The sequence below is a fragment of the Bos grunniens genome, chromosome 23 (assembly GCF_055505025.1).
Source record: "Bos grunniens cultivar Pamir isolate PY7600 chromosome 23, Bosgru_T2T1.0, whole genome shotgun sequence".
NCBI lineage: Eukaryota > Metazoa > Chordata > Mammalia > Artiodactyla > Bovidae > Bos > Bos grunniens.
Window position 1 is genome coordinate 33,266,858 of NC_141187.1, and position 25,159 is coordinate 33,292,016.

Genomic DNA, 25,159 nt, shown 5'->3' on the forward strand with positions numbered 1-25,159 from the left:
TTGAGGATCCTTCACACTCTTCTTTAGTGCTTGGAGTGTGGTCTTTTATTTTTTTTCCCTTTATCAAAGCAAGAGGGCCATTTATAGGGAGAAAAGACATTTTCCTCATAAGTTAAAAAAATAATAATAATGTAATTTCACAAATAGAACTCTGTTGTGTAGAGAAATATAATTTTTTCGGAATCAAGTCATGCAGGTGACGAGGTGGCCGAGTGGTTAAGGCGATGGACTGCTAATCCATTGTGCTCTGCACGCGTGGGTTCGAATCCCATCCTCGTCGTCCTGTCTTCTCCCGCTGTAGTGTGGGAGTGAGGTTTTAGTGCCCTGTGAACAAGGTATAAAACCGTTACGGACGAACTGTGTAACTTTCACTATCAATAACGCATGTTTTTAACCCCTTTTATAGAGAGATTAGGAAATCCGTCGCGTGGATGAGAGAGTTAAGAAACTGCTGCCTTTGCTCAGGCTCAGGTGTGCTCACTGATTCTACTGCTTCTCCACCGGAGTCAAAAACTGATTCCGGGCCTTTTGAGTTCCGTTGTTCGTTAACACCCTGCCCAACCCGCTGGCCGCCTCCTTCCTGCCTGCGTTCCAAACAGTGAAGCAAATTACACACTCCCAGGGAGTTTTCTCAAAATGTCCTCGTTTCCGCCACACCTTCACACAGCTGAATCAGTAAACCTGAGGGTGACGTTTCTGTGGTTGCAGGCACCACAGGTGATTCTGATGGGCTGAGAACCACGGGTCATTCTCTTCATTCACTGCTCCCAACCGCTCTCCAGCCATGGTTCCTTGTCTCGGCAGTTTTTGTACATATATTTGCCTTTTAAATCCCAGGCAGCACGTTTCCAGGTCCAAGGCACTCTCTCCTTACACCTCATCACTCCCTACCCGCCCTGCGGTGGCCCCCAATCTCTTCGTCAGACTCTAGCTTTATCTGAATCCTGGTCCCTGCTTTCAGGAGCAGAAACTGTTCACATGCTCTGCTTTTGCTCATGCAGTCACTTCTGCCTGTAAAGTCACTACTCCTTGGTGGCAAAATCTTTTTGCAAGAGGCACATCAAATGTACCTTTTCTGTGAATTCTCAAATGAAAGCATCATTCTCCTCTTTGTGTTTTGTATGAATGAATTTAGTCAAAGATCTTTTCAGGAGTTCCAGGCTCTGTTTCCTTCCTTCTTTGATCATCTTCTGCCACTTATATCTTAATTTTAGCCCAAAATCCCATAAAATCTCATCTGTTCCCCCTCTTTTCTTTCACCTTACAGGCAAACTATAGCAAAGGGCTGAGCACATGGTGTGGAATAACAAAATTTGAAGGGACCATAAAGATGATCTTTTGGAAAATCCTCCCTCCCATCACCTCTTTTACGGATGAGAAAACCGAGGTAGAGACCAAATTGCTTGTTTAAAAAAAAAAAATCATACTTTTTTTTTTTTTTAACTAAGGTTCATGGGAACCAAGGTCTTTTAGATCAGGAGATGATAAGGTCTTTCTAAGACTCTTCAGAGTCCCTTGGACTGCAAGGAGATCCAACCAGTCCATTCTGAAGGAGATCAGCCCTGGGATTTCTTTGGAAGGAATGATGCTATAGCTGAAACTCCAATACTTTGGCCACCTCATGTGAAGAGTTGACTCATTGGAAAAGACTCTGATGCTGGGAGGGACTGGGGGCAGGAGGAGAAGGGGACAACAGAGGATGAGATGGCTGATGGCATCACTGACTCGATGGACATGAGTCTGAGTGAACTCTGGGAGTTGGTGATGGACAGGGAGGCCTAGCGCGCTGCGATTCATGGGGTCGCAGAGTCAGACATGACTGAGTGACTGAACTGAACTGAACGTGCTCAAATCCAGTGACTGGGATTATGATTTTTGAAACTTGGAAAATTCTTCTAAAGTACACTGGTCATAGGTCAGCAGATCTTCCAAAGGCTCGTGAGGAATGAGACCTATGAAGTACAAATTTTGCAGTAAAATCTGTTTTTGAATTTTATAAGATATGGCTTATGTGGTACATGTGGTTCAAAGACGGCTCACAAACTATAACCCATTTTATTTGGAAAATAAAAACCGAGGAAACCATGATTCAGATTGGAGGCCAAAGTGGAGTCTTGAGGAATTGGTATTTTTTTTTTATATCTTTGAATTTTCTCGAATAAATAATCACAGATATTGGATATCTGAGCAGTCAGTCTTAACCCTCTTGCCTCTCCATCCCCATGTTACCTTGTTTGAAAATAAGGTTGTAGGGGTACCACCCTTTTAGATCCTTGTCTCCTCAACTTTGCACACTGTGAACATTCAACAGATAATCCTGAAATAACAGGATACTGTATATGTGTGTATGTATATGTGTGTGCATGATATTGACATGGGAGAAAAAAAACTTTGTCCAGGCAGAATATACCTAGGGTATTTGTCACTTCTTTTAATATACATTAAAGGATTATTTGGGGCTTCTCAGTGGGTTAAGAAACCCCCGCTCACCTGGTGCAATGTAACAGAGGGAGACACAGGCTGCCTCCCTGGGTTGGGAAGATGGCAACCCATAGTATTTTTGCCTGGAGAATCCCATGGACAGAGGAACCTGGTGGGCTACAGTCCATAGGGTCGAAAAGAGTCCCACGCAAAAGATAATTTTAAATGTGCTAATCTCTTCTATTGTTTCCAAAAAACAGAGAAAGAGGAATATGTTTAGTAGAAAAGAGCTAAGCCTCCATATGACTTGAATCTGGGAACATCATATGTTTCACTAAGAACTCAACATTGGAAATTAAGTTTTCTTCATCCTAACTTATTATTAAATTCAGTTATTTAGGTACAGAAAAAAGTTTTTGTATATTTTGTGTGGTTATCTTCTCTGCCTTCCTGTTTGCATACACTTTGCAAACAGTCCAGCTCTTTTAATGACCTTAATATTTTGTTCTGTAATTTCGGTTTGAATAAAAGCTGTTCTCATCCTTTTGATGGCAATAAAACCAAAGGAAAAAAAAAGAAGTTCAGATGGAAAAGACAGGAGAAGAGTGGAAACCAGTGACAGATTCCAGCAGCCAGAACTCAGGACTAACAGAGAAGAGGTTGTGGCTTTGGACGAAGTCATGGGAAAGGAGAGGCAACAGGTTTTCCCCCTGTGCTACCAACTGGGGGCTCAGTTGGAGAGAGCTCCACTTACACATCGGAATTTCCTTTTCAAGGACAAGCTGAGTCTGTGAAGATGAAACTCATGAGCTCAAATCCAAACTTAGGGAGAACGTGAGGGCCCCCAAATTACTGGAAGCTTTGTTAGTGTTTTGATTTCCAGCCACTCTTCACTCTGGTTCTCCGAAGGCTTTTGAGAATAATCTCTTAAAAATAGGGCAGAAAGAAAATGGTTCGAGACACAGTAAACACAGGGTTTTCGATTGCCTATCCAGGAGATATGGCTAATAAATTCTATTACAGTAAAGTCAAAACTAACCACGAAGGGATTCGAACCCTCAATCTTCTGATCCGAAGTCAGACGCCTTATCCGTTAGGCCACGTGGTCTCTTAGGGAATGTGGCTCCTGAGACACTTAAATTTTCTGTCTCGTCCTGAATCGTGAAAGCTGCATAATGGCAAAAAGGCAAATGGTCCCCGCGCCACCTGCGCCCTGTCTTTAGAAAAATGGAAATTCGAGATTACAGGGGTTATTTGGGGCCAAGGAGTACCATCTTGTGAAAGATAAGAACTGATAATTATTTCGGTCTTGGGTACTCCATGCAGGGAGTATATGGCACATAAAGGATGCCAAAACGTTGCATATATATATATATATATACATACATACATACATATATACACACAGCCTTGTTGGAGACTATCTTATCTATGAGAAAATTATTGGCCTGGAAATTCAGCCAAAATGGTTTTTGAGCATGACTGGTGTCTTTCTTTTCATGACTTTTCCACTCAAGCAAGAGAGACCGTGTCATCCTTGAAGATGGAGGACAAGGAAGGCTTCTCTAGTACTTGCTTGTGTATATCTTTTCCTTTTTGTGTCTACACTTTTTTCTTTGCTGTAATAAATCTTAACCTTGGATATATCTTGATTCATGTGAATCCTTTCAGCGAATCACCAACTAATGGGTGGTCATAGGGCTACTGGAAACATCATTTTCCCTTTCCCCCGTTGCACTTAGTGTACACTCTTTTAAAGAAATATCTGTACTGTACATACGTGTACTATACATAGTTACATATTGTTTTAAAAGCATGTCTACGCTGTAGGCTACTTAATGAGTGTTCTTAGGTCCTAGTACAGTATGTAACATAAATATCTGAATAGGAATACTTTCTGAGAGAGGAAAAATATATAAAACAGTCCACACATATATTTTAAAAATAAGCATAGAGAATAGTTCTGTTAGAGGTTGAAAAGGAAGGTAGAGGGTAGAGACACATTTACAGTAGCGGCCGAAGTGGTCTTCTCAGGTCAGCGTACAATTAAGGTCACCAAACTCTGCAGTCTCAAACTGTTACTTATTTACTCCAAAGATTAAAACTCTAGTAGTTGCAAAGAATCTGCGCAGGCATGGCCCAGGAGATTTTTAGTTTGTCACTTTAACTACATGGCCTCAATTTCTTACAAAGAGTGCTTTCTGAATTATGAGTAGAAGGAAGCGTAACTAGATCTGGGCTTCCACTCCTGCTCTCTTAATTCAGCACTTTCACAGCATCACAAGACAATGAACGCTGTCATGAAAACTGGAGACAATAACATGGTTACTTTGGCAAACATAAGAAATCACGGAAACGGTTTTCACATTTATTTTCAGGGTATTTTCTAGTAGTTCAGAAAAAGCTGAAACTAGCAGAGGATGGTTTCGATCCATCGACCTCTGGGTTATGGGCCCAGCACGCTTCCGCTGCGCCACTCTGCTTTACAACCCAAACACGTTACTAATAATACCCTTAACTGTACTAGGAAGCACGCCTCTAACTTTAGAAAACTGTAAGGGCGGGGTCGGGGAGGGGTATTTATTTCAATACTTTGGCTACAAGATGCCAACAGTTTGGATTAATGTCGCTACCAGAATCAGAGAAAACAAGTAGAAAAGTAAACATTAATACGGAGTTAAGTTACTGGGCGCAGGAGGAGGAACGGTTAATTAAATCAGAATCACAAGTTTTAATAATCAAAGAAGAAAACGAAAATAAGAAGTGAAAGGAACTTTGGTTCCCGCGGCTGGCGAGATTTCTACCGGAGAATCGCTAAGCAACCATGTATTTGCCTTTTGTGAAAAAAATCTTTTGGTTAGATTTCCCTTGGCTTGGTGATGGAAAAGGCGAGGTCTTGAAGCTTTTAAACTCCTCTGGAGAGGGGTTGCGATTTGAAGGGGTTTTGTTACCGGGACGGAGCAGCAGTGCTGAAGGCCCCGTAAACGTGGAGGTAAAGCCGGGCCCTTATTTCCAACGAAGGTTTCAGCAGTTCCGGTCATGTGGGCCATGGCTCCAGTGCAACCGTCCCAAAGCATGCTAAGCAGCAAAAGAAAATTAGTAAATGTTAATTTCTTTAGTCTGACCCAGTTTTAAATTGTAGTCTGACCCAGTTTTAAATTGCATTCGAAAATTCCTGCTTAGGGAGGGAGGACCCACCGGAGAATCGTCAGCGGAGGGCCCGCTCGGTGGGCGGGGACTAAGTTGTCGTGACGTCACCCAGAACTGGGTCACGAGGGGAGGGGCGGGCTGGCAAGCTAAATGAATGTGCCCGCGAAAGCGCTTTCAGTTCTCACTTCGGTCCGGAATCCGCTCATATAAAGGAATTGCCTGGGCTTTGTCGCTGCTGTTTTGGAAGTTCTCTTGGCAGCTTTACCATGTCTGGACGCGGCAAGGGCGGGAAGGGCCTTGGAAAAGGTGGCGCAAAGCGTCACCGCAAGGTTCTTCGCGATAACATCCAGGGTATTACCAAGCCCGCCATCCGTCGTCTGGCCCGGCGTGGAGGAGTTAAGCGTATTTCTGGCCTCATCTATGAGGAGACCCGCGGGGTGTTGAAGGTGTTCCTGGAAAATGTGATCCGTGATGCGGTCACCTACACCGAGCATGCCAAGCGCAAAACTGTCACCGCCATGGATGTGGTCTACGCGCTGAAACGCCAGGGCCGCACCCTCTACGGCTTTGGCGGTTAAGCTGCCGTTTCTCGGCGTTCCCAATATTTCCACCAAAGGCCCTTTTCAGGGCCGCCCACATATTTCGGTGAAAGAGCTGGCTAGCACTTCTTGCTGTTTCTCTTGTTTTCTAAGGCACATCTCATGCTCAGTTTGCGCTAAACAAAGCCAACCTCTCGGAACTTAACACTGGAGAATGGCATGATAACCCACCCCAGTATTTTTGCCAAGATAATACCGTGGGTAGGATTGCAGAGTCAGACATGACTGTGTACGTACGCACACAAAGTTTTAGAGAAGTGGAGGGTCACTGTGGTTTAAAAAATAACTTCGGCGCGTTTAACTTTTATGAGACCCTGTCTACCCCAGAAAGATTAGCTTAATTCTGGGATATTTCGAATTTGGAATCGAGTATCCGCAGCACTTGAGTATTACAGAGAAGTCGGCTTACACTCACCGCGATGTAGCGATGTTTGGCTCTCCCCCGGCGGTGCCCTGTGCTCAAGATGGCGGCGAGGCAGAGGAACAAAGAAAGCCCGCGCCCGCGGCGGGAAGCGCGACTCGGAACAAAGGCGAATTCACGAGTAGGGCGGGTCTTCTCCTCAGCGGGGGCGCGCTCCTGGCCTCGGCTGGCGTGTGGCGCTGCTGCTGTGCTCTGCTGACTAAAACTTGTACCCATACATTGGGGGAACGATTAAAATGGACCCACCGGGAGAGCTACCATGTATTAGGTATAGAGGACACTATAGTCTGAATTCCTGTTTGAAAAATTTAAAAAGTCGACAGGCAGTATGTTTTTAAATGAGCAACATAAATGGCACTTAGGCTTAAGATTAAATAAACATTTAAAAAAGTACTATACAGACATCAGGATTTTTTTTTACCTCAAAGGAAGTATGCACTGTTTTTGTTTGTTTTAAAAAGTTACCGGTATACTCACTGCCTAACTAAATACCTAATAGTCGGTGCACATGAACAAATCCCTGTTATACCTTAAATGTCTTAGAGATCTGGTTTGTTCAGAGGAAGATCCAATCTTCCCTTTTGTTCTGTCTCAGGTCTCTTAATGCATTGATACACGTTTTCTCCAGATTTCCTGGATCTCACTTAGTTTTTTGACATTGATTTGATGTAGACCTGGCCTATAGAATGTCCTCCTGGTTTGGCTTGTTTCCTAATGGGGGTTATTTTCCTTGATTTCTGTACCCTGTATGACCTACAAAGTAGAAGTGATTTTCCCTAGATTTGACTGAAATAACATTAATTTTCTTGTCAAGGAACAGGTTCCAGATCATTGTATGTAAATACTGTTGTACATCAGGGTCACTTGTTAAGGGGATTATGTAGGTTCTAGGTCAGTCATTGGTTTAGGATAATTATTAATAGTTTCTTCGTAAAATCCGATTTCTCTTCCTTATGGCCGGCAAGTAGTTTGTAGGGTGATACTTTGAAATCCAGAAATCAATGGAGTCATTTGGAATGTCATCTCTTTTAAAGATATGGGCTCTGGTGTTTAAATATGAAAAGAATCAGATGTTATTGGAGCTAAGGCACTGATTTGAGGAGATAAATTCACACGATTATGTTAATTTAACAAACAAAATTGAGCACATGGCATGTACCAGGCACTGTTCGATGCTATGGAATTATAGCAGTAAACAACGGTGAACAAAACAGTATTTCTAAGTTCATGGAGCTTATATTTTGTTGGAAGAGGCACAGACAAAACAGGTAAAACAGTTTGTTAGATAGTGCTATGAACAAAACTGAAGCTGGGAAAAACTTTATAGAGGAAGGAGATGGTAGTTTAAATGACATAGGAAGATTTGGGGAAAAAATCTGACTCTAATTCAGAATACGTGGGTTTGATCCCTGGGTCAGGAAGATCCCCTGGAGAAGGAAATGGCAACCTACTCCAGTATTCTTGTCTGGGAAATCCTGTGGACAGACGATCGTGGTGGGATACAGTCCATGGGGTCACAAGAGTCAGACATGATGTAGTAATTAAACCAGCACCACCAGAAGGCTTTACTTGTAAGTGATGATTGGGGAAAAAAGATTGAGAAAGTGAAGTTCCAAATGGAAGGAGGACTAAGTAGCAAAGCCTGGAGGTAGCAAGGAAGTTATCTGGTGGGAAGAGGGAGGCCAAGGGGGTGTGGAGAAAAAAGAGACCAAGTTTGAGAGGCAAATGGAGGTGAGTAGTTTGCCTATGGCCTTGGAACCCAACACATCTGACTATTAAAAACATACCTCTAATCCTAGTGAGGCACGAGATAATCCCTGGAAAATGACGCATATGTTGCTTGAACTGGCCATCAAAGAAAGGGAAGACTTAGAGTCACAGGCACTAAGTTGTCCTCAAAACAGTTCAGGGAACAGAATTGTTTTTTCAACAGGGGCAGGCCTGTTAGAAGCGGTTTGTATTGTTCGCAGTGCCAGACAAGGAGTCCTAATTGGTGTTAAATGCTAGTAGTCTTTCCAGCCTTGTTCAAGGCCTCAGGATTCTGAGATTCTAAAGTGGGCAGACCTGAGGGGAACATCCTGGAACTTCAACTAGCCGCTTTAGCAACAGCTAATATTTTAGAGAACTCTCTTTGTGCCAGCACCACCCTAAGGGCTCTTTTATTGATCACCCCAGCCATGTCACATAGTAGTTCTTAATTATTATTCCCATTTTAGAGGTAAGGAAATGCTCACGAAGGGTTTAAGTACCATGTCCAAATTTAGCGTTCAAAGAGGCTGAATACGCTGGGGGATTTCTCCTTAAACCATGCTTATCTAATTTCTTAAATATACTTATTTGTTTTCCAGCATACACTGTTTTAAAGTGTATTTACAATTAACCTTGGAAAGTGAGAAATGAATGCTTTAATTATATGTAGGCTTTAGGGAATTTCCTTCACAAGCACCATTACAAAATGTAGTAACATTTAATGTTCACAAAAGTCTGTGTAAGATATAGGGAGAAAAAATTTTCCCTTCTTTCTTTCCATATTCTTTGGTTGGTCTAATTGATACAAGATATATTAACAGGGAAAGACAAACAGAAACACCTAATTTGTATTACCTCCTCTGTACACTGGAGATCCCCAGTAAAACTGAGAAGACTACAAAATGCCTGAGCCACTACCTTAAAATACCATCTTCAGATTAAAAAAAAACATGATGGGAGTGGGTAGTCAGTTGTTTTCAGAGGTCACCAGGAAAAGCAATGTAAACATTGGTAAGATTGTTAATGCAGATTTAAGTAGTGTCCTTTTCCATAAAAAGCAGATTCTATTTGGACATTTTCTTCCCGGTAAAGCAAGGGAAACGCTTACATTTGGATTATTTACTTTATAAATGTAAACGTCTTTAGGAAACACTAACTTTTCTAAGTATTAAGAGATTTTCCTGCTTCTTAAAAATAGCCAGCTTAGAATAACTGACATCCTACCTTTTAAGAGACGTTTGCAAAGACACGTGGCTAATATGTAGCACATTAAAACTTTTGTGGTCAGGCTCATCGCTGCTCAAAATTAGCTTCTTTGGCATTAGTGGTTGGGGCATAGACATTTTTCCTCGTACCACAATGGTCAGAAACCTTAACCCTGATGGCTGTATATAATCTTTCTCACTGCTTGACCGAGCCATTTTAATACAGTCTGGAAAGTTACAGATCCTTTGAGACAAACTGGGTGGCTCTTAAAAGAGCCTTGAGTTATTTCCCTTGTTTCAAATGACGAGATTTACTTGGAACTGGTGTACTTGGTGACGGCCTTGGTACCCTCAGACACCGCGTGCTTGGCCAGCTCCCCGGGTAGCAGCAGGCGCACCGCTGTCTGGATCTCCCTGGATGTGATGGTCGAGCGCTTGTTGTAATGCGCCAGGCGCGACGCCTCGCCCGCGATGCGCTCGAAGATGTCGTTGACGAAGGAGTTCATGATGCCCATGGCTTTGGACGAGATGCCGGTGTCCGGGTGGACCTGCTTCAGCACCTTGTATACGTACACGGAGTAGCTCTCCTTGCGGCTACGCTTGCGCTTTTTCCCGTCCTTCTTCTGCGCCTTGGTCACCGCCTTCTTGGAGCCCTTCTTAGGGGCAGGAGCGGACTTGGCTGGCTCAGGCATCACAAAACCCAAACAAGACCAAGAGATGAACACAAAATACGCCCACAAGCAAAAGATCTTAGTATTTGGTTGGCCTGTATGCAAATGAGGGATGGCAGAATTACAATTTATGATTGGTCTTTTCGTCACATCCTAACCTCTGATAGGCTCTTTATTTCAAACTCTTATTGGCTCTTCCCTTAGCTCACCGTTACATAATTTGACCTTTTCACTACAAGCTCCCTATGTAAATTAGCAGGTGTTGCTTCAGATCTGGCTTTTGATTGGCTTGGATTTGTGTTTGGCCAATCGCATAGGCTGTTTTACCAAACCCCCGGAGAGTATAATTACCTAGCCTCTTGGGCGTTGAGGATTCATTTCTCTGGGTCTCAGCCTGTTTCTGGTGTTTCATTATGTCTGGTCGTGGAAAACAGGGCGGCAAAGCACGCGCTAAGGCGAAGACTCGCTCTTCGCGAGCCGGACTCCAGTTCCCCGTGGGCCGAGTGCATCGGTTGCTCCGCAAAGGCAACTACGCCGAGCGGGTCGGGGCTGGCGCTCCGGTGTATCTGGCAGCGGTGCTGGAGTACCTAACAGCCGAGATCCTGGAGCTGGCGGGCAACGCGGCCCGGGATAACAAGAAGACCCGCATCATCCCGCGTCACCTGCAGCTGGCAATCCGCAACGACGAGGAGCTCAACAAGCTGCTGGGCAAAGTCACCATCGCTCAGGGTGGCGTCCTTCCCAACATCCAGGCGGTGCTGCTGCCCAAGAAGACTGAGAGCCACCACAAGGCCAAGGGCAAGTGAACCTACCTAGATCTCAGTGTGTGTCGCTACAACCTTTTACCCAAAGGCTCTTTTAAGAGCCATCCACATTCTCACATTTAAAAGAGCTCGTAAACAACAGTACTCCCGTCTATGCGTTATAATACTTAAACATTGAAGCTACTGGGTAGATACTACAGCATGTTCACCCGAAGTTATCCTTTCTCCTTGACGGGACTGCTCCAAATGTGATTCAGGAAAATGAATTTATACAGGAAAATGGGTAGTTTCAATAGCAAGGGTAACGTTTACAAAAGCTGGAGTGGCTGTTTTTCTAGACAAAAAGGAAACATTCCTACCGTGCCAAAAAATGCGGGTAGTGGTGGTAGCCTGGAATGTCAGGCTACGGTCTTTTGAAACAGCAAAAGGAAAGGACCCCTGAGATCAGTGCGGGCTTTTCAAATAAATCAATTTCTGTTCACTGGTGCCGAATGGAAGCCTGGTGACAGTTAGGGTGAAGTAGAAAATGGTAGTTATTATTGCTTTGACTCTGCCCTCCCTTGAAAAAGAGTAGGAAGGAATTTTATACAATCTCAATTCAGTTCAGTCGCTCAGTCGTGTCCGACTCTGCGACCCCATGAACTGCAGCATGCCAGGCCTCCCTGTCCATCACCAACTCCCGGAGCCTACCCAAACTCATGTCGGTGATGTCATCCAACCATCTCATCCCCTGTCGTCCCTTTTTCCTTCTGCCCTCAGTCTTTCCCAGCATCAGGGTCGTTTCAAGTGAGTCAGCTCTTCGCATCAGGTGGCCAAAGTACTGGAGTTTCAGCTTCAACATCAGTCCTTCCAATGAACACCCAGGACCGATTTCCTTTAGGATTGGACTGGTTGGATCTCCTTGCAGTCCAAGGGACTCTCAAGAGTCTTCTCCAACCCCACAGATCAAAAGCATCAATTCTTCGGCGTTCAGCTTTCTTTATAGTCCAACTCTCACGTCCATACATGACTACTGGAAAACTTCTATAGTCTAGGAGTGGGAAATAGGGCCGTCGGTAAGGGTGCAAGTTTGTGCTCATTTTCACAGGGAAATTTCAAAATTAGCTACGCTGGTTAAGTTAGGCCCGGGTGGTTGTCTCTGGTCGTCCTTGAGCTTATTGTACCGAGACTTTCTGGAATGAAATATGCTCACAAAAGGGTGTTTTTTCGGAGAAATAAACACCAAGTGCATAGTAAATTCTCACCATAAAGTAATCATTTTCAAAGTGCGGGTAAGCAAGAAAGAAAATCATCTGTCAGAGTGGGCTCAAAGAATAGAGTCTAAAATGGAGGCTACTAGTTTCTGCTATAACAAACTGAAGCATAAATCCCATTTGGCCACTACGGGAAAGTCAATGATTTTTTTCTTCTTTTTTTCTTCGCATTTTTGCCGCTCACCTCTGGCCTGTCGCTTTCCCTGTGATTTCCTAATGGAGCTAGGAAGTGGCTGTCCAAGGCAATCTAAATTCACAACAGAAAAATAACCATTGAGAAAAAAAGAGAATACAAGTAAACCTGTTTCTAAAGCTTGATCCTCAGAATTTCAGCCCCATTACATAGATCTGAATCAGAACAGGCATCTTTCCTGATGTCCAAGTGGTTCCTTATTTATAGTTTGAGAAGCCTTGAATTTAGAACTAGAATATTAGCTCCTTTGGATAGCAGACTTCAACAAAAAGGAGGATTGAAAAGTGAACTAATTCATCCAATCAGAATCTTTAGAAATTGACCAATCACTTCAGTGACTCTTCAGCCAATGGATTTGTTCCGCGGGAGTTTTGAACTAGAGTAAGACCAATCAGACTGTTTCTGAGTATATATAAACGGAATGTCTTTCTCGACACATATTTAGTCTTTTCTCCTCTGTATCGCCATGGCTCGTACTAAGCAGACAGCCCGCAAGTCCACCGGTGGTAAAGCACCGCGCAAGCAGCTGGCTACCAAGGCGGCCCGCAAGAGCGCGCCGGCCACCGGCGGCGTGAAGAAGCCGCACCGCTACCGCCCCGGCACGGTGGCCCTGCGAGAGATCCGCCGCTACCAAAAGTCCACGGAGCTGCTGATCCGCAAGCTGCCGTTCCAGCGGCTGGTGCGCGAGATCGCGCAGGACTTCAAGACCGACCTGCGCTTCCAGAGTTCGGCGGTGATGGCGCTGCAGGAGGCGTGCGAGGCCTACCTGGTGGGGCTCTTCGAGGACACCAACCTTTGTGCCATCCACGCCAAGCGCGTCACCATCATGCCCAAGGACATCCAGCTTGCCCGCCGCATTCGCGGGGAGAGGGCCTAAAGCTTCCACAACTGCCTCACCCCAACGAAAAAGGCTCTTCTAAGAGCCACCCACAATTTCTTTAAAATAGCTGTCATTTAAAATTGAGCGTCTTGAGTGTTTTGGTTAGGGATGCAAGCAGATTTAGATTTGGGCATCTTTAAATAATTGGCCAGCTTATTTCTAAGGGGTACCTAGTGAACATACAAAAGGATCTACTGCGTTTCCCTTTGGTTGGCTTTATATACTGTTGATAGGTAGTGTGCAGAAGTTACTCAAAGGTAGTAAGTTGGTTTCTGTCTTGGAAAGTGGAATATGAGGACCTTAGGCAGGTGAACTGGGAGATTATTAAACTTGACAATAAGTCGTGTTTATGTAGTTTGGAAAGGGCAATAAACCGCGTAGTGTTAGTGTCAGGTTGGGTTATTTGAGCATATAGAAAACAAAAGGCTGAATTTGGGTGGAGGTGATTGTGGGTTTGCTGTTTATCCTTTTTAGAGCTATATTCTTATATTTGGGCATTGACAGTTGAGAAACTAGAGCATTTGTTTTTGCTGCCTGTTTCTGAAACCTCAATTTGCTCAGTTCCAATCACAGCCAGGTTCAAAGTGAGAGTTTTGGCTTCCCTATAAAAGGTCGTTTTACACAGAGAGCAGTCAGGGCACTTTTGTTGACAGTGACTTATATAAAAAAAGATCACCCAATCAGTATTTCTGATAAGCTTATTGGTGGCAGCACTCCAGGAAGAGCCATGCTGACTTCTACAATTTCACCACTCATAAAGTGTCTGTGACAGCAGCATGAGCGTCAGTTGGAAATTTGCTCGAAATGGCAGGTTTTCGGACCCTTCATGTCTACTAAGTCACAGTCTACATTGTACGAAGTTCACTGCAGCTGATTTATGAATGCTAGTTTCAGAAGTCTATTTGTCAGTCATGTTTAAAAAAATAAAGCCTGGAGTAGGGTGAGGGATGGTATTTTTGGTCTCTTCAAGAAAAGCATACTGTGAACTCCTAGTAAACTACATTTATTTATACAAATTGAAATTTCTCTCAAGGAATTGCACATAACACCTGAGTCTATATTGAGATTGTGAGTCTATATTGAGAAATGGGCTTCCTTTGTGGCTCAGCTGATAAAGAATCTGCCCACATTGTGGGAGACCTGGGTTCGATCCCTGGGTTGGGAAGATCCCCTGGAGTAGAGAAGGGCTCCCCAGTCCAGTATTCTGGCCTGGAGAATTACATGGACTGTAGTCCGTGGGGTCGCAGAGTCGGACATGACCAAGCAACTTTCACAGCCAACAGCATATTGAGAAATGGAGCTGCTTTCAGCAGTTGACATTACCAGGTTTTCAGGGAGAAGGCAATGGCACCCCACTCCAGTACTCTTGCCTGGAAAATCCCATGGACGGAGGAGCCTGGTAGGCTGCAGTCCACGGGGTCTCGAAGAGTTGGACACGACTGAGCGACTTCACTTTCACTTTTCACTTTCATGCATTGGAGAAGGAAATGGCAACCCACTCCAGTGTTCTTGCCTGGAGAATCCCAGGGACAAGAGAGCCTGGTGGGCTGCCATCTATGGGGTCGCACAGAGTCGGATACGACTGAATCGACTTAGCAGTAGCAGCAGGGATATTTCAAGGAGTATTATTCTAGATCTGTGGTGTGTGCTGTGCTTAGTTGCTCAGTCGTGTCTGATTCTGTCTTCACATTGGGTCTTTCCTGTACAGATCAGCACAATGTCCTATTTGGGCTTTTCGATGGTCTTTTAAAGACTTCTCCGTAGTCTTTTAAAAATTTATTTATCAGTTTATCTCCCATCACCCATATAATTTCATTCTCAATTATTATTTTTTTTATTATGCAACATTTGAGAATATATGGAAGTATAGATAAAAGTTTACCCATCCTCAACATCACCAACACCAGACAAATATGTTTTATCTATACCTCTTCTACCTTGATTGTTGCCTTGATGACTGTTGAGGAAATTGTATCATTTCCTCTGGTAGCATTTTAATATACATCTACCATTTTAAAACCTAATTATGATGTCATGATAACTCTCAACAAACAATATCTAAGGTTGATAAATTTTTAATTCATTCCACATATATTTATTGAGTTTATAACAGTACCAGATGCTGTTCTATGCATTGGGAATATACTCAGATGAGATCCAAACAGACAAAATTCTTTGCTCTCATGGAATTTATATTTGACTCTGGAATAAACAATAAATCAGATAAACAAATATATGTAATAAATGAGTGCAATAAAGCAAGAATAAGAATTCTTATGGAGAGTTGAAATTTAGGTAAGGTAACCAGTGAAGATGGCACTAAGAAGCCAGTTATCTCAGCAAAGCGTTGAAAGGTGAAGAGGCAAGCTGGGGTAAAAGGAGAAAGAAATGCTGAAGAGCTAGGGTGGCTATGTGGAAAGGGCTGGGCACTGTAGGAGGAGATTAAAAAGCAGAGAAATGAAAGGAAGCATGATCCTGTAGGGGCTTGTATACCTCTGTAAAGAATTTAGCATTTGTTCTGAGTGAAATGGAAGAACTTGAGAGAAGTTGAACACAGGAGTTTTTGTGTCCTTTTCTCTCATTTAATCAGGTTCTGCTTTATTCTTCAGAGAAGGCAATGGGACCACACTCCAGTGCTCTTGCCTGGAAAATCCCATGGATGGAGGAGCCTGGTAGGCTGCAGTCCATGGGGTCACTAAGAGTCGGACACGACTGAGCAACTTCACTTTCACTTTTCACTTTCATGCATTGGAGAAGGAAATGGCAACCCACTCCAGTGTTGTTGCCTGGAGAATCACAGAGACGGGGGAGCCTGGTGGGCTGCCGTCTATGGGGTCGCACAGAGTCAGACATGACTGAAGCGACTTAGCAGCAGCAGCAGCTTTATTCTTATTGCATGTGTGCTCAGTCCTGTTTAGCTCTTTTGTGATCCCATGGACTGTGGCTTGTCAGGCTTCTCTGTCTATGGGATTCTCCAGGCAAGAATACTGGAGTGGTTTTTAGTTGGTTCAATTGTGCTCCAGCACAAAAATCAAAGCCCAGTTTTCTTCATTTTGTGCTATTCAGACCTTGAAAATAGAGGCTGATCTGGGAGATTTATAGGTAGGGAGAAAAGAGAAAATTATTCATAAAATATAAACCTTTGGAGTTAAAGTTGATTCATACTTCAATTTACTAGTTTTATGACCACAGGCAAATTGTTTGCTCTCAGGTACCAAACTTGATTTATTGGGGTTGTGAATTCAAATGTCTTTCAGAACCAGGCAAAGAGTTTCTGTATAAGGGAAAATGGTGAGCTTTCCAGCTTTATTTCACCAGGTCCTCCAGCCAGCAGCAGATCTGGCTGAATTCAAGCTGTGCTCCGTATAGCACTCTTGATTGTTATGTCAGTTACCAAAAAGAGATGCTAACAATAATGGCTTTTGGAGCTGTCCAGCTGGTAAAAGATTCATGACTTTATAAAGTCAAAGTCTACCTGAGTTTCTGCATGGATTATTTAATTTAATCTTCACAATAACTATGTGGGTTGGGGGGGGGGCATGTTACCTCAAATACTATGATGAAGAAACAGAAGCATAATGAGGGGGAATACCTTCTATAGTGGTTCATTTTGTTAAATCTGTCATGGATTTTATCTTTGGGGTTAGAGAATGGAAGGCATTTTGTGTTACATGCATATTTTCCTTTTACCTCATCCATCCATTCATCAAAACCTTTTTGAATGATTACTGTGTGCTCAACAATGTTCTAGGTGCTGGAAAGAACAGTGCATAACATGGCAGAGATCTTTCTGTGTGGAGTTCACCGAGAGAAAATGAACAAAGATAAACACAGTATTTTGGTAGGTCAAGAGAATTAAGAAAACATAAAGAGTCCAAGGGGATTAGGGACTGTCATAGAGTGGGAGATGGGTAGTGGACAGTTGCCATTTTAAATAGGGTAAGTGGGGAAGACTTCACAACTGAGACGAGACATGAAAGCCAGTGGCATGAAATATGGAAAGGAGTGGGATCTTCATACTTCTGTAGAAAGATCATTCTTTACAAAGGAAACAATGATTGCAAAGGTCCCTTGTTGGAAGCATTACTTGGAATGATGGCCACAGGATAGAACCAACTTTCTCTTCGTCTTTCACAAGCTGGAGTTTCTGGATAGCTCATCAATGAGTTTACACATTGCACCCCCACCCCCACCAGCCCCAAAAATCTTACTCCAGTTTTCTGAATACATTCAATTCAGATGTTGTGGAATCTGGAGTCACAAAACACACCTCGGAGGACACTCAAGGAGTACAGTTTATTATGCCAGCGAGTCCAAGGGGAATCAGTTCCCAACAAGGACCCTGATGTTTCTGAGAGGTCCAGTTTTATATCCCCCACTATGTGACTGGTTACATGTTAGCAACCTCTTTGTTGTATATGATTGAGTTTTACAAGTAGGTGCTAGGAGAACAAACAAGGTTAAAGCAGGGGAACAGTGATTATACATCAGGGGGCATGTCTCCATGGTTAAGCTAACAGGGGCATCCTGACCTCAACTACAATCTCCATTTGTCATCTGTAGGGAGGAAGTCTCCAGAAGACCTGGTTTTCACTAGCAGTGGTTTCTTCACTCTTGGGCAGGGTTCAGGCCCAGTTCATATCCAGTCTTTAAGACAGATGACAGGCTTCAAGATGGAGTCTCTCCTGCTTTCCTCACACTGGCCCCAACACAGAAAATAAACTGAGGCCAGAGCAGAAATAGATGAGTACTAACCCGAGGGAGACAACTGCCAGCCAGTTCAAGAAGTACTAGTCATTGGGGAGAGTATTAATTCTGTGACAATTTATTTAAAATGAAAAGTAAGATTAAAAAAGGGTATTTAACCAAAATGGGTCTTAGTTGCAGCACATGGGTTTTTTTTCTTTTTCTTTTTTTTTTAAGTTTCAGCATGAGAGCTTTTTATTATCAGCAGAGGTATCTAGTTTCTCAACCAGAGATGGAACCTGAGTCCCCTGCATTGGGAGCATGGAGTCTTAGCCACTAGACCACCAGGGAAGTCCCAAAAGTAAGATATTTTGAGGTTCCAAATAATCACTACCATTGTTCCACTTTTCAGAAAAAAGAGAATTCAAATGTAATATTTCTAAAAAGGCTTTATACACTGTAATAAGTACAGTTTCTAAGATTATATTGGATATTTACTAATGAGTCTCCAAATATAAATAAAACTGTTCATCTTTTGGCTCATGGCTAATAGAATTCCATACGAAAACCTTCAAAATGGTGATGATTTGATGGCAAAATGCATGATTTTTTGAAAGAAAACAAATTTATTTATGATAAAAATGATGCATGTTATCAAGTGCTGATCTAAGCTATAACTGAATCTTGGCATTGAAGCAAGAGATCATGTATCTTCTGAACCCTTCCTATTGGGAGAGACTGCAGTTCAAATGCAGAGACTTTCATTAGGGTGTGTAGGCTGTTAATTACTCTCATTTTTTAGCAGTGTTCAAGGAAGGACAGGAAACTGGTGTTGTTCAGGTTTTGCCAAATAACTATGAAATTGTCTTGGAAGAATATTTCCTCTGTCCTTTGCCAACTAAAGAATGTTGCTAGCCATCTGGTTCTACAAGGTTTGAGATCCAGCAGCAAGTAACTGAACTTCCTTTTAGAAAATAGAGATTATCATGGTGGAGGGTATATTAAGGTAAATTTCCAAACTTTGTGGATGAAGAATGTCACTTGCTGTATCAGTAAACAAAGGATGTGGCAGCCATCTAGCCTTAAGCCTCTGAAACTGCCACCCCATCCCCACAACTGTGCACACTGAGTGGATTCAGGATGAAGAAAAATAGGATACTGGCCCTAGGTAGTTAAGTTACATATCAAAGGAATGATTTCAATCAGCCCAGACTCTTGGATCTTCTCAGACTTAGAAAAGTATGAAAAATTCACTAGCTTGAAATGTCTGTTTTCTTTAATTAACCGTAATTTTTTGATGCTTTAAGTACCCGCTTCCCTCTTCCCACCCCCAACTCCTATATATCTTGGTTCTCCCTTACCTCTTCAGAATAGTCCCTTAGAGCTTTCTGGGAGGCTGTCTCATGGGTTTCAATCCTTGGTATACCTGCTGAATAAAACATAATTCTCAACTTTTGGTTTATTTATTTTTAACTCACAACCTTAAAGGCTTATTGCAAGTTTATTCTCTGCTTTTGTGAGATCCAAAAGGGTATTCTAGATCAGCAGGCAACTCTTTCTTCCAAACAGTGATTCTGGAGCCCATGTGCCTTTTTTTTTCCCCCCCCGGCCATGGGATTTTTAACTCCTTGACCAGGGATAGAACCTGTGCCCCCTGCAGTGGAATCAATGGAACCTTAATCATTGGCCCACCAGGGATGATGCCCCCACCTCTGTGTCCTTTTATATTTGTATCTCAATTATCTTAACACATTGCTTTCACATGTTAAAAATAGAATTCCAAGGACTACATGTTAGAAATGTTATTGGTTTTATTCAGTGATTCATGAATCTGGCAGCTGCCAATCTAGCAGACGGAAAGGAGCTCTGAGGAGCTATATGAAATTAAAGGTTTTTCTAGGCAGAAAGGAGCAGGAACAGGGAAATTATACTAGGAATAAAACTGGGTTGATTATTGCAAGGATGCCATTCTTTAGTGTAGCGGACCCCAACCTCCAGGATCTAATGCCTGTTATTAATGTAATAATAATAGAAATAAAGTGCACACTAAATGTAATGTGCTTGAACTGTTTACAATAGCCAGGACATGGAAGCTACTTAGATGTCCATCGGCAGACGAATGGATAAGAAAGCTGTGCTACATATACACAATGGAAACTCAGCTATTAACAAGAATGTATTTGAATTAGTTCTAATGAGGTGGATGAAACTGGAGCCTATTATACAGAGTAAAGTAAGTCAGAAAGAAAAACACCAATACAGTATATTAACGCATATATATGGAGTTTAGAAAGATGGTAATGATGACCCTACATGCGAGACAGCAAACAAGACACCAAGAATAGACTTTTGGACTTTGTGGGAGAAGGTGAGGGTGGGATGATTTGAAACATGTATATTACCATATATGAAATAGATGGCCAGTCCAGGTTTGATGCATGAGACAGGGTGCTCAGGGCCTGCGGACTAGGAGGACCCTGAGGGCTAAGATGGGGAGGGAGGTGGGAAGGGGGTTCTGTATGGGGGACACATGTATACCCATGGCTGATTCATGTCAATGTATGGCAAAACCCACTACAATATTGTAAAGTAATTAGCCCCAAATTAAAATAAATAATTTTTAAAAAAAGAAAAAAATGAGCAATTCAAAAAAGTTGAGCATACAGCATCCCCCCCCCCAAAAAAAAAAAAAAAAGTAATGGGCTTGAATTATCCCCAAACCATCCTCCCACCCAGTATGGGGAAACATTCTTTCATGAAATCGATCCCTGGCGCCCAAAAGGGTGGAGACTGCTGCTTTAGGGGATGACAGGGGTCTGTTAGTCTATCTAACTGGTGATTAGGCAATTTCTGGTTGAACAGTAAAGATTCCATTTCTAGAGAAGCCAAAGTTGTACTTAAGTCTTGGTTTGGTAACATTGGGGTTAGCATTAGTTTGGCCCTTCTAAAACACTTTTGCCCTGGGAAGAGAAAGAGCATGTAAAGTCTTTCTGGGAGGCTATTATGCCCCAGACCCACAAATGTAAAAGTTTACTCTTATCCCATTGTTAGGAATTCAACCAGAGACCACATCTAACAAGGGAAGCAAGCAAATAGTTGCTAATTGCTCAGGGAAAAGAGGTTAGTGGCTGTTGTGACTCAATCTCCAGAGGTTTATAGTTTATACTAGTTAGAAATGGTCTGTCTTTCTGTATTGAAATAGCCCATTTCTTTTAAGCTGATCAAGTTATCTAGTTATGAGAATTACTAAGAGAAAACTTTCTGAAAAATTAAAATCATAAATTCATAACATAGCCAACTTTGAAGTTCAGCATTATTTTTCCCCTAGAGGTTACAACAATATCCAGTATTAGAGCCCTTTGGGAAAACGTGAGTGGCTCTGAAAAGAGCCTTTGGGTTTGACAGCTCCTAAAAACATTTACTTGGAACTGGTGTATTTGGTGACAGCCTTGGTGCCCTCAGACACGGCATGCTTGGCCAGCTCCCCAGGCAACAGAAGGCGCACGGCGGTCTGGATCTCCCTGGATGTGATGGTTGAGCGCTTGTTGTAATGCGCCAGGCGCGATGCCTCGCCTGCGATACGCTCAAAAATATCGTTGACGAAGGAGTTCATGATGCCCATGGCTTTGGACGAGATGCCAGTGTCCGGGTGTACCTGCTTCAGCACCTTGTACACGTACACGGAGTAGCTCTCCTTGCGGCTGCGCTTGCGCTTCTTCCCATCCTTCTTCTGTGCCTTGGTCACCGCCTTCTTAGAGCCCTTCTTCGGAGCAGGAGCAGATTTAGCCGGCTCAGGCATGATAGAAGAATGACAGACAAAATAAACTGACAGAGAAAACTGAATAATGCGGCTTATAGTGCCGGCCTATTTTTGTAGGGCTTCTATGCAAATAGATGCTTGATCTATCGCAATCGCTGATTGGATCAAGTCAGCCAGTAGAAATGTTGTATGCAAATAAGGCGATTTCAATCCTATTTCTTGATTGGCTGTTTAACTGGAACGAACCCTGGATATCCTCAGCCACTAGGTAAGAAAAAAAGTTTCCTTTTTCAAAACTGTAAAGGATTAATGTTTTGAACATAAATATCTACTTGTGGGGCTTGTTTCGTCCTCGATGTGGACCTAAAGAGACGAAAGCCCAATATAAATTTATGATTCTAGTTTTCGGCCAAAATTAAGTTACCGAGTTAGTAATTGTAGAAAAGAGAACATAAAATTTTGCTAAATGCTGAAATGTTTTAAGAATTAAGCCATTGGCATTTCCAGTTTGGCTTGATCAAACATTTAAGATTTACCAAGATTCAGCATCGTCGGAGAAGGCAATGGCAACCCACTCCAGTACTCTTGCCTGGAAAATCCCACGGCGGAGGAGCCTGGTAGGCTGCAGTCCATGGGGTAGCTAGGAGTCGGACAAGACTGAGCAACTTCACTTTCACTTTTCACTTGCATGCGTTGGAGAAGGAAATGGCAACCCATTCCAGTATTCTTGCCTGGAGAATCCCAGGGACGGGGAAGCCTAGTGGGCAGCCGTCTGTGGGGTCGCTCAGAGTCGGACACGACTGAACCTACTTAGCAGCAGCAGCAGCAGCAGCATCGTCACATTTCAACAGCGGTAGTATTTTCGTGTTTCCTAGGAACAGAGTGTCTGAAAGTGATGGCAATGTTTGTTGAAAGGTTGGAAATTCTGTAATACGATACTTGCATTGCAAAAATAAAACATTTATTCAAAATTAGAACTTCTGATAAATGACGAAGCTGGACTCGATCAATAACTTTCAGAAATGGAGTTTTTGAAAGGGCGCGGATCTGTGGGACTTTCTTTTTTGTCTCTTCCCAAACTTAATCTCGAACAAAGGGATTAAAACCAATTAAGGTAAATATAAAGCACATAAAATACAGGGTGAATAGATGGAGAATTTACAGAGAAAATACAGAACATCAAAAGATCAAGGTTTTCCAAAGTGAGAACTGGTAGCCAATCACAAGGCTTATCCAGTTCCTTCTTTCACCGCGCGAAATTTGAAGATTCGGACCAATCAGGATGACTTCGCCTTTATAAATAAGAGCAAGAAGAGCCGGGCTTGAGTTGCAACAGTTTTTCGGATTCGTCGTGATGGCTCGTACTAAGCAGACTGCCCGCAAGTCCACCGGCGGTAAGGCGCCGCGTAAGCAGCTGGCCACCAAGGCGGCCCGCAAGAGCGCGCCGGCCACCGGCGGTGTGAAGAAGCCGCACCGCTACCGCCCCGGCACGGTGGCCCTGAGAGAGATCCGCCGTTACCAGAAGTCCACGGAGCTGCTGATCCGCAAGCTGCCGTTCCAGCGGCTGGTGCGCGAGATCGCGCAGGACTTCAAGACCGACCTGCGCTTCCAGAGCTCGGCGGTGATGGCGCTGCAGGAGGCGTGCGAGGCCTACCTGGTGGGGCTCTTCGAGGACACCAACCTGTGTGCCATCCACGCCAAGCGCGTCACCATCATGCCCAAGGACATCCAGCTTGCCCGCCGCATCCGCGGGGAGAGGGCATAAATTGTCGACACCAAGTGCTAATACCAAACCCAAAGGCTCTTTTCAGAGCCACCTACAACTTCACTTGGAAGAACTGTATCACAAAGTAGATCATCTCCAAAAAACCCTCTAACAAAACAATGGAACAGTATAACTCCGTGTTCCATGTACCAATCCTAGGAAAACAGTTGACGTGCAATCTGTTTTCCATGTAAAAATCAGGGCATTGACACCTGAAACTTCCATTGCAATCCGAAAAGTTAACAGCAAAAAAAGTGATGCGATCCCCATCTTAGTTTAGTTGTATTTTTCAGTCCCTATCATGTCCGACTCTGCAATCCCATCAAATGCATCACTCCAGGCTTCCCTATCCTTCACTATCTCACAGAGTTTGCTGAAACTCATGTCCATTGAGTCAGTGATGCCACCCAACCATCTCATCCTTTTGTCCTGTCCTCAGTCTTTCCTGCATCAGGGCCTTTTCCAGTGAGTCAGTTCTTCACATCAGGTGGCTGAAGTATTGGAGCTTCAGCTTCAGTGACAGTCCTTCCAATGAATTTTCAGGACTGATTTCCTATAGGATTGACTGGTTTAATCTTGCTGTTGAAGGGACTCTTGAGTCTTCTCCGGCACCTCAATGCAAAAGTATTGACTCTTAGGTGCTCAGCCTTCTTTATGGTCCAACTCTTACATCTGTACATGACTGCTGGAAAAACCATAGTTTTGACTGTACGGACCTTTGTTGGCAAAGTTGTGTCTCTGCTTCTGAATAAGTTGTTTAGGTTTGTCATAGTTTTTTTTTCCATGGAGTAAGCATCTTATAATTTCATGGTTGCAATCAGTGTTGGCAGTGATTTTCCAGCCCAAGAAAATAAAGTCTGTCGTTGTTTCCCCATCTATTTCCCTTGAAGTGCTCGAACTGGATGCCATGATCTTAGCTTTTTGAATGTTGACTTTTAAATCTACTTCTTCACTTTCCTCTTTCACCCTCATCAAGAGGCTCTTTAGTTCCTCTTCGATTTCTGCCATTGCAGTGGTATCATCTGCATATCTGAGGTTGACTTTTCTTCCAGCAATCTTGATTCCAGCTTGTGTTTCATTCAGCCTGGCATTTCACATGATATACTCTGCATAGAAGTTAGATAAGCAGGGTGGCAATATACAGCCTTGACATACTCCTTTCCCAGTTTTGAACCAGTCTTGGTCAGGTTGCTTCTTGTCCTGCATACAGGTTTCTCAGAAGACAGGTAAGGTGGTCTGGTATTGCCATCTCTTTAAGAATTTTCCACAGTTTGTTGTAATAGACAAAAAGGGTTTATCGAAGTCAATGAAGCAGAAGTAGGTATTTTCTTTGGGATTTTTCTTCTTTTTCTGTGATCCAATGGGTGTGGGCAGTTTGATCTCTGTTTCCTCTGCCTTTTCTAAATCCATCTTGTACATCTGGAAGTTCTTGGTTCACGTGTTTATGAAGCTTAGCTTGAATGATTTTTAGCATTAACTTGCTAGCTTGCCAATGAGCGAAATTGCATGGTAATTTGAACATTCTTTGGCATTGCCTTTCTTTGGTATTAGAATAAAAACTGACTTTTTCCAGCCCTGTGACCACTGCTAAATTTTCCAAATTTGCTGGCATATTGAGTGCAGCACTTTAACCGCATCATCT

The 25,159-nt window shown here is 43.1% G+C and overlaps 6 protein-coding genes and 3 non-coding genes across 9 annotated transcripts; 5 read left to right on the plus strand and 4 right to left on the minus strand.

Annotated features, from left to right (window-relative positions):
- Positions 1-198: 198 nt before the first annotated feature.
- Positions 199-280, plus strand: TRNAS-GCU (transfer RNA serine (anticodon GCU)). Its single transcript has one exon. It is a non-coding gene; the product is annotated as a tRNA-Ser (tRNA).
- A 3,176-nt stretch (positions 281-3,456) lies between these two features.
- On the minus strand, positions 3,457-3,529 carry TRNAR-UCG (transfer RNA arginine (anticodon UCG)). The gene has a single exon. It is a non-coding gene; the product is annotated as a tRNA-Arg (tRNA).
- A 1,303-nt stretch (positions 3,530-4,832) lies between these two features.
- TRNAM-CAU (transfer RNA methionine (anticodon CAU)) lies at positions 4,833-4,904 on the minus strand. The gene has a single exon. It is a non-coding gene; the product is annotated as a tRNA-Met (tRNA).
- Positions 4,905-5,132: 228 nt separating this feature from the next.
- Positions 5,133-10,237, minus strand: LOC147347536 (histone H2B type 1-C/E/F/G/I). Its single transcript, XM_086369888.1, has 2 exons — positions 6,586-10,237; positions 5,133-5,499 (listed from the first exon to the last, which is right to left on the minus strand). Exon 1 carries the CDS (start codon positions 10,235-10,237, stop codon positions 9,857-9,859), a length of 381 nt encoding a protein of 126 aa, XP_086226014.1. The 3' UTR covers positions 5,133-5,499; positions 6,586-9,856.
- On the plus strand, positions 5,499-6,207 carry LOC147347537 (histone H4). Its single transcript, XM_086369890.1, has one exon. The coding sequence runs from the start codon at positions 5,838-5,840 to the stop codon at positions 6,147-6,149; it is 312 nt and encodes a 103-aa protein (XP_086226016.1). The 5' UTR covers positions 5,499-5,837; the 3' UTR covers positions 6,150-6,207.
- Positions 10,238-10,629: 392 nt separating the features above from the next.
- Positions 10,630-13,335, plus strand: LOC147347538 (histone H2A type 1). Its single transcript, XM_086369887.1, has one exon. It carries the CDS (start codon positions 10,630-10,632, stop codon positions 11,020-11,022), a length of 393 nt encoding a protein of 130 aa, XP_086226013.1. The 3' UTR covers positions 11,023-13,335.
- On the plus strand, positions 12,893-13,335 carry LOC147347539 (histone H3.1). The gene has a single exon (XM_086369885.1). The coding sequence runs from the start codon at positions 12,893-12,895 to the stop codon at positions 13,301-13,303; it is 411 nt and encodes a 136-aa protein (XP_086226011.1). The 3' UTR covers positions 13,304-13,335.
- Positions 13,336-21,362: 8,027 nt separating this feature from the next.
- On the minus strand, positions 21,363-21,952 carry LOC147347540 (histone H2B type 1-C/E/F/G/I). Its single transcript, XM_086369889.1, has one exon. The coding sequence runs from the start codon at positions 21,789-21,791 to the stop codon at positions 21,411-21,413; it is 381 nt and encodes a 126-aa protein (XP_086226015.1). The 5' UTR covers positions 21,792-21,952; the 3' UTR covers positions 21,363-21,410.
- Positions 21,953-22,006: 54 nt separating this feature from the next.
- Positions 22,007-23,572, plus strand: LOC147347541 (histone H3.1). Its single transcript, XM_086369886.1, has one exon. The coding sequence runs from the start codon at positions 23,107-23,109 to the stop codon at positions 23,515-23,517; it is 411 nt and encodes a 136-aa protein (XP_086226012.1). The 5' UTR covers positions 22,007-23,106; the 3' UTR covers positions 23,518-23,572.
- The last annotated feature ends 1,587 nt before the right edge of the window (positions 23,573-25,159 follow it).